The 13010-nt window shown below is 39.2% G+C and overlaps 1 protein-coding gene across 1 annotated transcript in view; it reads left to right on the forward strand.

The window, feature by feature from the left end:
• Positions 1–698: 698 nt before the first annotated feature.
• LOC146582868 (collagen and calcium-binding EGF domain-containing protein 1-like) overlaps positions 699–13010 on the forward strand; it is a 38422-nt gene continuing 26110 nt past the window's right edge. Inside the window, exons 1-2 of the mRNA XM_085246619.1 lie at positions 699–1031; positions 2799–2879. Of these exons, the coding sequence (XP_085102745.1) occupies positions 919–1031; positions 2799–2879 (194 nt within the window). The 5' untranslated portion in view covers positions 699–918. The remainder of the gene's footprint in view (positions 1032–2798; positions 2880–13010) is intronic.

Genomic DNA, 13010 nt, shown 5'->3' on the forward strand with positions numbered 1-13010 from the left:
CGCTTTGGGAGTGAGAACGGGACTGACCAGAGCAAATACATGCTTTATTTATAAAACTATTATTACTATTAATGCATGTTTCATGGATCTCTCCAAAAAATCTATCAGGGGGCTGCCGCTTCTAGGAAACAACATTCTACTCCACCAGTCAAAGTGCATTTCTGATTTTCTGAGTAAGGCAGGACAGACTCAGTAAAGCTGTTTCCAAAATGAAATCCAAACATGATGAAACTGTTTGGAGATAAACTCACAATGTCCACATTTCAAATGTCTAACTGGAAGCTTTGCTTTATTGCAAACATATTTTTGCATTTTCTTGATGTTTTTGTATGCTCTGAGCAGTTCATCAGGCCAGCCTAGTAGTTTTTTTTTTTCCTACACCAGTTATAGTTTCAATCTTATTAAAGCATTTTTAAAAAGTCTTTACAACGCCACGGGTGCTTGACTTTCTTCCAAGGAATGTATTTATCAAATACAGCGGTAAAGCCTGGGGGTCATTTAGGTTCATGTATGCTGTTTAGCCAATTTATTGTTTTATCATTATTATGTTTAACGTCATCACCACCAATGGGGAGTAAGGTTGTATACTTAGTTGCGTTAAGTCGCTTCTTTGGAGGCTGGAATGTAAATCCAGGGGGGATTAGTGAGAGCACAGTGAGCTGTAAACCCTTCAGTAGCTCTCCAAGAGGTCTTTGCCTTAGTGCGTAAAGTTGGGAAGGGGGCTTCGGACGCACTGCGCAGCACTTATTATCCTACAGGCTCCATGTGAGTCTCCTCTGCGGGATACTTGACAGGGATTTGTGATATTTTGATGGCACTACCCGCGCGGGTCACTGACAGATGAAAACAGTGGCGTTTGGCGGATGTTAAGGCGTTTTCACTCGAGAAGATCATTTGTCCCGGAGCGCAAAAAGGGACATGGGTCAGCTTTATGGTGCGACTCTTTTACCATTTTGCGTTTTCTGTGTCGTTTTCCTCTGGGAATCTGGTGCCAGCTCCATCAGGACGACGCTTGCAATGGACACCTCAGGGTAAGTCTCAGAGATATTAGTTGTGGGTCACATATAAGCAATATTGTTTATTGTTAATGAACGGCAGTGTGATGATGAAACTATGTCTGCTGCGCTCATAATTACGAGAAGTTGTATTATGTGCGTTTCTATCTTGAAGTATAAAAAGTTTCAAAAGTAGCACAAATTTCTGCACGAAAATGTTTGACTTATCGTTTATTTATGCTTTACGGTGGTTTTATGAATTAATGTGAGATTGAAGCTCTGCAAGTTTCTTGGCAGCTACCACTCCACTCATTACATTTGTTTGGCATTCAATTAAACCTCAAAACAGTTATTTCATTGTCAGATTAGCATACGGTGCCAGAAATCATAACAGAGTTTAGTCTACGTTTTATGGGTTTCTGCTCTTTGCGACATGCTCTGTGAGCAGCCTGTCACGGAGACCCCTGGATGAACCGCTGCAGCGCGTCTAATCTAATGTGATGCTCAAGGAAATGCAAAAAGCAAAGGGAAAGTCCAAATGGTTGAAATCGGTTGCGGTGAGGAGAGCCAAATGTTGCTTGTGCTCAGACATAATATGACAGATGCTGTTAAGATGCCCGGAGAGAGTAGGTCAGGAGGTGAGGAGTCAATGGGAATGGAGCACATGCTCCTAATATTCTGTAGAAGACAAGAGGAAACCACTAAACCGCAAAGCAACAGGTTAAACACGGGGTAATTAACCAGAGTTTCGTTTGTCCAAGCACATGAAAACATGGGCATTGCATCTTCAGATTTATGTTTCCAGGGTATGTGTGTTCATCGGATTCTATTACGGAGAAATGAAAATTACCGCTGTGATTGATGCCCTTCTTGCTCGAGCACATTACTACCTCTGGTAGTGTTAGTAGTGGCTGTGCACACAGGAAATATGACTGTATTGATATATTAGTCTGTTTCTTTGGCTGTTAAGTTTTTATGAAAATGTCAGAGTAGTTATTTGGGATTATGTTTCTAAATTAACAATATTCTCTGGGATTCTTCTGTTATGTCTTATGATATTGAAAACTGACAGAAAAATGTTACCAGACAGTCAAAGTGTTGTAAGCAATATCACAAATATCAAATAAATAGTTGCCTGTAATAGTCTAGCAATATCCAAACTGTATGATTTATCCATTGTAAATCTGGCCACTCTAAACCTTTCTTGGTCAACACCAAGTTCACCAAAACCTTTTCAGTAAAATTTGTATTCATTTAGTTTAGAGTTTACGTTAACAATATAATTGTATTATCAAGTAAGTGCAAGTCAAAAGACATTAAGTATCTTGTTTATTTGATTAAAACACTGCAAAATTTATACTTTAATTTACAAAAATATAAAACAAATAAAAGCATAAACTTATCCAGGTGGAGAAACTGCAACTGTAAAGAACAGAAGATTTTTCATATATACTTTTAAAAGTGAATCAGGGTAAACCCTCAAATATCAATTCAAAAACTGAAATCTAAATTTTTAAAAATCAGTTGGGCTCCAATAATGCCATGCATTTGCATACATGCAGACTAGATTCACACCGGTCTTTTATGTAACTGTACTTTCAAATAATAGCTTGGATTCCCTGTGGTATCAAACTTTGAATATGGGGGAATTCCATGCTAAACTGTAACATCCCCCTTTTCAAATCCAACCTTGGATCTCTTTTTGCTTGTACTTCCCCACACCATGTTTTATTACTATGTAGCTTAACACTGCTGGAAAACAGTGCCAATCAATCATATTTCCTTTTTCCTTTTTTTGCTTAGAATGGAGTGTCCTGATAATAAAATCTTGACGGTGGAATATCCCTGCATTAGGGCCGATGGGAAGAATGGCACTTGCTTCAGGTAAGCTGTGCAGCTGTCACTCAGATCATACATATGGATTTTCCTTGGACCCCCGAGGGCCTAAAATCTTGGCCACTAAGTGTGACAACAGTCAGTTACTCTATATCATACATTTATATCTATTGTTTTCCCTAGAAGAGTGACAGGAAATGATGAGTGCCTGTTAATCCTTGTAAGGCGAATTGAACATGAATTATTCTGAGGTTATGGAACAGTTTCTGCAACCACTAAACCACTCTGCTGTGTCATTTCCACAAATCCACATAGTTTATCCCCTTTTGGAAACTCTACATATCCACTTGGGAGTGAAAAATAAAAAAATTCCCAAGGGTCATTACATAGAGATTAAATGACGATCCTCGGTGAAGATAAACGTGTCAGATAACCTTTCAGAGCATTCTTTTTTTTTTTTTAACTTGTGTTGTTGATTCTCTTTGATAACTACTAGAGAATGTATAATTTCAGTGTTTAGCAACACTAACGTTGTTTTCCCTGAAGTTTCCATCAGCACGGAGATGATTTCCACTCTCCTGGCCCTGTGACAATAAAACAGAACTTGAGTTTGGGTCCAAAGCTAAAACATTTCGGGAAAGAATCCCCCTTCCCCTGGGAGTAAGGCCTGTATTTTAACCTAAAAAGTAGAAGCAGTCTGTGAAGTGATTAGCTATTTTTATTATACTATACATAGAGAAGGACAAAAACCTCTTTAATTAACAACACCAAATTTGGTTGAGCTATTGAATCAGCATTTAATAAAGGCAGTTTTTATGTAATATGTACAAAGTCAAGTAAAGTTGAACAAAGATTAGAGGGATATAGTGTGGAGCAATCCTCTAAAGTTATGAAATATTACCTGAAGTAACTGGCCCCTCTCTCGTGCTTTTTCTTTATTACTCATAATCTCCAGAAAATGTTTGACATTGTATTCTGTGTGTTTTGAAACAAAGGTTATGCAGACATTATGGTACTTTATAAGACTTTCACCTCCTGATACATCACACACAACATGAAAAAGTTAACATGGATCACTAATGCTGACACCGAGATAAGTTTTGTCTGAAGCCAAACTTTGGCTGAGGTTTGCTTGTTGGTGTAAGAATATCTTTTAATAAATGAGGCACCAGGTCTGGTGTGAGGCCAGACCATGTGATCTGTTTGCTTTCAAGGTTAGACTGTAACAGGCTCTGTGTCTTGTTTAATTTCTGGCTCTATGAGAGATCTGTGGTGCTGGAGGAGGTGGATTAGATGAGGTTGTATTTTCCTTGCCATGCTTTTCTTTGTTCTCTGTTCAGCACAGACCTGGATCAAAAAGATTTCACAGATGACTTCAGGGGGAAACCAGATTGGTTCATTGCGTATATAATATATGACGTTCAATTCTGTTTTAGCGTAGGCTGTATGTTGTCCAGACATAACTGATGAGTGCCACACCACGTATTCATCTGTATTAAAAGAGGTACTTCATGAGACTCGCATATTTGGTTTTCATCGTCCGTCATAGATTTATCAATCTTCTGGATTTTATCCAGCACATTTCTCTAGACAATTACTGTTAGTTACTGCTGCTCTGTGTGTCAGACTTATCCATGGGCAACATCAATTTTAGTGCAACTGGCTTTTACTCTCTCTTATTTTTTGTCACCATCTACTGGACTTGACCAGTCAAGCTTGCAGTGGCTAGTATTGTGATGAATGAACATGTTCTAAAAGGCTTAAGGTCAAAGAACTGCAGTGTATCCCTCTTGTATTGATAACATGCATTAGAGCCAGATTTATTCCCTAAAAGGGATAAATGGAGCAGATAAAGTGGCAACTTCCATTGTGTGAGGTCTTGTTTGGCTCAGTCACTCATGAATCCTGTTGTTTTATTGCTTTTTATATTATTTTACACATGTGAGCAACATCAGGAGGAACCTGCATTGAATTAGCATGTGCTATAGCCAAAGTGGTATATCTGGGCAGATAATACAGAACATGCACTTTTTTATATATCTGAGTTAGCAAATGTGCAATTGTTACAAGATAAGAATAAATCATTTGATCAACTAAAATATTTCAGCATGCTGATGAAGAGCTACACACATGACATCTTAATTGGCCATCACTATAATAAGGAAGACAATTACAAATAATTTGGAGCATTTAAACCTAACTGTCTAAATTATCCTGGGTATTTTTAGTTATGGGCATGCTCAATGACAATGCAGTTTGGGAAGTAACAGTGTTATTTCGTTGTTGCTTTATTTTACAGCTTTATGGTATTGCAGTAGTTAGTACTACCTCCTCGCAGCATTAAGGTCCTGGGTTTGAATCTGCTGGATGACTGGGGCCCTTCTGTGTGGAGTTTAAAGGTCTCTGTTATATTAACTGGTGATTTAAAATTGGTCCTATGTGTGCATATATTTTAATTTATCTCTCTCTGTTTACTCAGCCATAGACTGGCAACCTATTAATTGGGATAGAGATAAGCTTTTGGAAAATTGGCCTTTTGATGATGGGGCATAAACTCTATATGCAGGGTGGATACAGCCACTCTTTAATTATATTCTTCAATGGTCAGCAAGGGGCAGCCCCTCTGGTTGCAAAAATGCTTGGTCGTATAGAATCCTAGGAAAATCATTCTATTGTATCTATCTGCTCTTCCATTAATCCATCCATCCATCTTGTTAATTCAATTAGGGTTGTTTAGAAACTGGAGTCTTGTTCAGCAGTCACAAGCCAAAAGGCAGGACACACCCCTGTAATCCACAAAAGTTGATTCTGTTCATGTGGACGTAATGTTTTCAGTGGGAGAAACATTTTGTCAATCAAGTGACTTCTTCAGTCTCAGCTGACTGCAGGTTTCCCCAACTTATAAACAGTGTATTTGCACAATAACGGAAAAAGGCACCACTGGCAAACAATGGGTTGTGAGGTCAGTTTCATAACCATTAATATGCAAATTATTAAGACCATTGATCAACAACCACTGACAAAGACCATTGATCAATGTCAACTGATCAATGGTCAATTGTCATTGATCAATGGTCACCTGGAGCTTTCTTTAGGTGCCTTCCCAGCTTTGACAAATGTCCAGCTGGGATAACCGCAACAAGAGTCAAACCTTGAATACTGATGTGTATGCGCAGGTTTACGGTACACATTTTACAACTTTTAAACGTCCCCAATTACTCATGGAAATCTCTCAGTCTAAGAAGGCTACTCTGCCACTTACCATCTCCTGCTTGGTGAACTTGATGTGTTGTCCACCGAGTTAATGTGATCAGTGAGTTGTGTTACGTCCTCACATTTGATTTTCACCCAGGTGTCATCGACATTCCTGAACCACTGACTTGGTGGTGTTCCAGGGTAGGATAACAGAGTCCTGTTTTCCACTTCTTGCATGTACACGTTGGCCACAACGGGTGAAACTGGGGAACCCATGGCAGACCCATCGGCCTGTATTACTGACCATTGTATGTGAAATATGTAGAATGAAGACACAGTTCCAAAAGCAAACACACTTGGTCAATGCTGAGAGTGGTCCTGTTGCTGAGATTAGAGTTATCTTGTAATCTCTTACGAATTACCACCACTGCTTCAGTGACTGGAACACAAGTGAAGAGAGATGTAACATCCTCCATAATAACATCTCTTACCTTCTCAACAAAACCAGGGTGTTCTTGATGTGGTGTTTATAGCTACCTACCAACGGGTTGAGGATCAAAGCCAGAAACTTTGAGATGCTATAGGTGATTGAATTGATCATACAGACAATTGGTCTTAAAGGTACACCCTGTTTATGTATCTTTGGTAAACTATACAGACTTGGCGTAGCTTTCCCTGGGTTAATAGCATTTTCTTGTTCTGACTACTTCAGACAATATATCACCCTCTTCCGGTAACCACTACCTGGGTCTCATTTCACAGGGTCATGAGTATTTTTGTCACTGAGCAGTGACAAAATTGTTTCATGATAGTCTTTCTGGTTAAGCAAAACCATGCATCTGCCCTAGTCTTCCAGAAGGATGATACATGTTGGAATGTTGGGCGATGTCAAATCACTGATTAATCTAATATGTGAGACAAAACGCAGGTTCCATCCACAATCTTACAGCATTTTGTCATAGCCTTGAGTGAGAAAGCCTACACTATTCTGAGGCGACAATGCTGACTCCCTCTCTTTACAAAGACCTCCGTAGAATACCAAATGCAATTCTGCTGAAAATAGTTTATATTATAACCTCACATGACCTCTGTACATGCAAAGAAACCCACAGATTGACAGGCCTGCCATGCTGAGTTGTCGTGGCTAAGCCATAAGTGGACAATTGAAGTCTTTCAATTGTATGTGACCCACACCGGGTCAGTTTGACAGTCTAATCTCAACCCGCAGCATTGCAGTGTCCAGACAGGCTGTACATTTTCCAGGAATTTCTGGTTCTCAGGGATTGTATTTCTTTACCTGGCACTGGTCTCTCATATTCAAATAATCTGGGAATATGTGCTATTTCTATAGCTTTTATTGAAGAAGACATGTTAGGCCTTTGGAAAAATTCACACCTTCCAAAGAAAATGAGCTTAGTTGCTGTGAAAACAGCAAAGGAAATTATGGAACTTAAATCATGGTTGCTCTTACCACGAGCTGTTTCACTTTTATGAAAAGGATCTTTTAATGTTTGACAGTCATATTTCACAAATATTGGACATTCGCTTATGAATCTGGTATTGCATTCATTAAATAAATACAAATTAGTCCAAACTGTTGTCAGCACAATGAAGCTCTGACTCACCATGTATTGCAAGTGGTTGCTGTCAATGTTTATTTCGCTGATTATCTCAGCTTTGGTGTTGCCTTCCTCTGCTGTATTCCATCTGCCTTAATGTTAGTTGAATGCCTGAAATGTAAATGACATGTCTCGGTCTCAGGGGGGATTCCTGGTGTTGTGCAGAACTAAACTCACCATCTAAACAAAGACCGCATGTCCCCTCGCCACTGTGGCTTTCACAGCAATGAAGATGAATCAGCTCAATTTCTGCATTTCTATTGTTCTACCCACTTTGTGTTCTTATTCTGTCTTTACTGGTGGTCAAATTTCAGCCTGGCCAAGCCAAATGTACATGATTTGTACCCTGTTTCTGAGTGAGTGTGAGTGCCAGTTTGCATGTTTATACATGAGAATGTATGAATTGTCTCTGTATTGTCTGTGTTGGCAGTTACTGCAGGTTTATGATGATGGGAGTTAATTTTCTGCCCTCGTGCTTTAAGCGCTCTCAGCTGTGGAGTCAGATGGAAGACTGATGTGCTCCACTAAACTATAAACAAATTTTTTCACATGATTGACATTTTCTAGTTTAAATACCCTGCAGGGCTCATTACTGCAGTAGATAACACCCATAACATCATGCTACAGTATGCAAGTAGGGGATGGTGATAAATGTTAGGGAGACATGGTTGATCCTAATTGTTTCCATACTTTATGCTACTTTTGTTGTTACAATGATCCATCCCTCCCAACGGGATCATTATAGTTTTTTATTCCATCATATCCGAGAAGTTCTTAAGCGGTATTCATCTTTGGGATTAATTTACAGACTGTAGGATAACATAATGTTTTTTTCAAGTATAGAGAGGATGTGGACATTTCCTTTGCAATTGGTGGCTGTGGCTAGGTAGAGTGAGTTCTCCTTCATTTGGAGGGTCATTGGTTCAGTCTCCAGCTGCGCCAGTCTGAATGTCAAAGTTTTGGGTAAGAACCACAAATTTTATCTAAAACATCCACTGATGTCTGTGAGAATAGAATAAAAGCAGTGTGTGAAAGTGCTCAGTAAGACATAAAATAGCATGATAAACGTAGTACTTTTACCAGATTTCTGTGTTCTATGAGGCTTAAAAGTTCAACCCATAACAAACTTTTTGTCTATTTCATTTGTTGTAGTGTGAGTTCAGGAAATCAGGAAATCAGGTGCAGAGAAGTTTGCCTTCAGTTAAATACACTGGAACAAGATGACTTAGCATTGCTAATAATTAGAACTATTATTATTACTATCCACTGAAGCAAAGTGTACAGCTAGCTAAGACAACAGCTCAGCCAAAAGCGTCACATCGTCATAAGCATGAAACTCTCTTCACAACTCTATGCACATTTCTTGTAGAAAGAATATTTGATTCTGGGTTTTACTATTGCACTGAAAACAGCATGTTCTGTCACCATCAGTAAAATTACTACTATATTTAGAGAGAATTACTGAATTCAGTGGCTATTGAAGAAAGAACTGCAGCTTTACATATTATTTTATTTGACAACATTAGAAAGTTGTAGCCATATGTGGGAGGAATTTCTAAAGTCAGTAAATGCTGTGCAGTTGACTGCATTTGCAATCATTCCCTGACTTTGGTTCCAGGAATATCTCAGGTCTGAGTCACAAAGTCCTTGGTCATGTTGGCTGAATTTTTCCCTCTAAAGCTTCTTTGCGGGGGTCTCTGATATCACTACGATCTTGAGCCTTTCCACACATTTTTTCCTTCACCTTCACTATTCGTCTTTTCTATTTGTCTGAAAATCGTCCATAGAGGAAATTCTTCACTCGCGGTCCTCACTTCAAGTCAGCATGGAGGATCTAAAAGCAGGCCAGAATATTACTGGCAAATGTATGTTCTAACGTTAACCCCTGTATAAATGACCTGTTAACTGTATTTAATATGATGTTTGCCTATGATTAGGCTAGAAGTGAAGGAACACACATGCTGAAGCGCTCCACTGGTCAAAGGTATAATACAAGCTTTAACATTATGAGGTTTAGTTTAATTCATCCTTAAATTTCTACCCACAACTGCTTCCTTCAATAATCCTGCTGTTTTGCCTCTGTGATTGCATGCCAACTGCAGTACCTGGCATTCAAATGCATTTCATATCAGATGAAAGCTGTATGCAGTTTCCAAAAAGCAGTTTGGGCCAGAGTTTCTCTTTTGATTTTAAACAATACATTTCTGTGCAGAAAATCCATTTTATTAAGGAAAGAATGATCCGTCCCAGTTTGGTTTTAACTACACAGTGATGTGGCTCTAAAGTCAATTTGATAGCAGGTTATTTCAGTTCGTTGGTTCAGACTAAAATATCCCCGTAACTGTTGATTTGATTACCATGAAACTGAGTACTGCTTGGGTAACACCCTCTGCCATGTACCTGACTGTTCATCTTGTGCCACCAGCCAGTCAACGTTTTCAGCCATGTAGAGGAATATTTAAACATCTCCTAGAAAGATTGGTGCACATGCCATTTATGTTTCCCAGATGATTCCCGTTCTTGTAATCATATTCTGTAGCAGACATGTAGTCCTGTCACGAAATACTTGAAGAGTGGATAGCAGTGGTTTTAAAGGTCATGCCACAGTGTATGTATATTTATAGCACAATTAGAACATCCTGCTAAACAAAAGTTCAGCATGTTTCTTTTACTTTCTATATCTTTTGGTCAGAACAGATGAGGTGAAAATATTTACATGTATGGAAACTTTCAAAGTGCTCAGTAAGAGGCATAGATTCCTTCCCAAGCACCAAGTCCAAACACAACCCCCTCCACCCACAGCCGCCCTATGTGTCACCCAGAAACATTTAAAGTGTTCATTTCTGGGACCCGACGGAGTCTGACTCACCTCCATGCCTGGACTCCATCTCCATCTCCACTCTCCAGCTTCCCTCTTTCTAGTTGAGCTCTGCTTTGCTCTGGGGAGACACAAGCCAGGCCTCCGTCTAGTAGCCTCAGTATTAATGCTGGGGTAGAGGTCAGGTCAAATGTAATAAACAACAAGTTTTTTACATGTTAGATGCTGGTTTGAAGAGAAGGTGATTACACAGCTTTGACAGTTTTTGTGCTAACCAGATATGTTAGTGTTGTGTTAGTGTTGAGAAATTGGTCCCGTCTTTGTCCTTGTCAAAAATGATAACGGCTGATCTCTTTAGGGAAAAAGAACTAAGTGTGACAGGAAACACTTTAGTCGCTCTTGATTTGACCCAGCAGCCTTTGCTTGTGTCCTGATAATTTCACCTCTTAGGACCTTTGTGTCCTGGGAAAGGGTAAGATGAGGCCACAAGGGAACGTCTCTGGTGTCACGGTCCCGCTGAGTGAGGAGTGCGTGTAAAGTTTCAGCAGTAAAAACTGAACTAACACTTATTTCCGGGTGAATGACTCCCTAACTTCAAAGTTCATATAGACCAAATCATTCAATGTCTAACTGACTGACCAATTTGTTGACTGACTGATTGACATGCTGAGGTGATTGATTAACTCATTGAGAGGCTGATAGATTGTGATGATGGTTATCCTTGTGTGTCTCTGTGTGTGAGCTTTGCTCTGTGACACCTTGTGTTATGTCAGGGTCTTAAACTCTCTCTCTTCTCCTTTGGATTTATTGCATTAGATTTGGCTTTTGCCTCAGCTCTGAATCCTAAAGGGACTCTTCACATTCTTAGATACTTAGTGATATTAAATGGGGTAGCTTGAAGGCTTAGTTGGAATAAAATGTATATTTAAAAAGTACTGAAATCACTAGTTGTTAAAAAAAAAAATCAACAGCAAAACACAAACAACGGAAATGAGTCATCAAGGAAATTTTGAAATGGCACTCACGACATGAGAACTAATATAATTTGGCATGCTACTACTGGCATTCACCCAACATGCATTCATCAATTTAAATAACTTAGATAAGTTATATAACAGCCTCTGCGTGCATGTTTCTTTGATAGCAAGTTGACATTTTGCACAAAGAAAACTCCAGAAACTTGGGAAAGAGCAGTAAAAAGAACAAGAAGAGACTCATGATCCCTCCAAACTGTTTTTCCTGCCCAGTTTTGGCTTGATGCTATGCCAAGTGTTCAAGAAACCATCGATTCAAGAAACGTCCATTATGTAGTTTTCACTTTTTTTCAGCCTTGGAGTTTAGAAAGAGATTTCTTTGTTTATGTAAGGAAGGCTAATGCAGTGATATGCAATATTTTACCCAGATTTTGCCCATATTTAACAAATTAATTTTGACATAAATTGTAGCTTATGTAATTATGATAAAATCTGGAGAAAAACACAATTTTGCAGTAGTCGTTATAAAACAACCATTTGCATTTCGTGCTGGTCCATAAGCAACCAGTATATCCCTTATTAATGCAAATGTATAACTAAAAAGAAACAAAAACATGCACAGCAGGGAGAGCTAAAGAAAGGTGCCAAGATGACAAAAAAAGAAAGAAAAGTAAAGGAGGTGTTGTGTGACTTTGGAAAGAGAGGCATCTTTTTGATCCATATGGAAGAAAGCTGCACACTGGCAGTTGGAGCGTTCGCCTCAGTGGGGGATTCGCCTGTAAAGGTCTATAAAAAGATCAGAAAGTGGAAATCAGAGCATGCAGGCAGGTTGTGCTGTGTGTTTTTCCTTTCTCTCCTGTAGCTGGCTTCCCACCTAGATGACTACATGTGGTGGAGTGCTGAGTGAGGCTCTGCTGACGGGTCGCTCTGGGTGAATGAGATGTTCCCTTAGGAGGACATCACCTCTGCTCCGCTCACATCCACATGACATTCACTCTCATTTCAAACTCTTTTCTTTCATTCATCACACTCTGAATCCATTACTGTCACTTGAACTTTTTCTATTTTTTATCTATTCCTCATGTTATCCCTTGACACATCCATCCATTCTGGCCCGTCATGCTTTGTTTTTTTCTTTCAACCTTCCTGTGTCCTTCCTCCCTAACATTTTATCATACTGTCTCCTGTTTCCTTTTATCACATTTATCACATATTTTCTCAGTTTCTACTTCCTCTCTAAGGGTCCTTACCCCTTCTATCTATCCACTATCCCTCCATTCCCAACTTTTCAGTTTCCCTTATTGGATCAGAAGCATCAGAAACGTTAGAGATTTCAGATACTACAAAGGTTTTTGTAGTCTTGCAAATCTGGGGGCATTATGTAAATATGTGGGGGAGAGAGATAACAAATTGGGACCCCTGTTAACACTAAGCAGTATACATGTCATATATGTTCTGACTTGTCACTATTTTTTAATAACATCAGTCATCCAGGTTGTGGTGATGAAGCATACTCATGGAGAGCACGCAAGCTGATTTGTGTTGAATGTAGAGGGAACTTAACAAGATGTCA

This window comes from Mchenga conophoros, linkage group LG1 (assembly GCF_057382185.1).
Source record: "Mchenga conophoros isolate Kocher_MC1m ecotype Shallow Benthic linkage group LG1, M_conophoros_male_GT1.1, whole genome shotgun sequence".
Taxonomy (NCBI): domain Eukaryota; kingdom Metazoa; phylum Chordata; class Actinopteri; order Cichliformes; family Cichlidae; genus Mchenga; species Mchenga conophoros.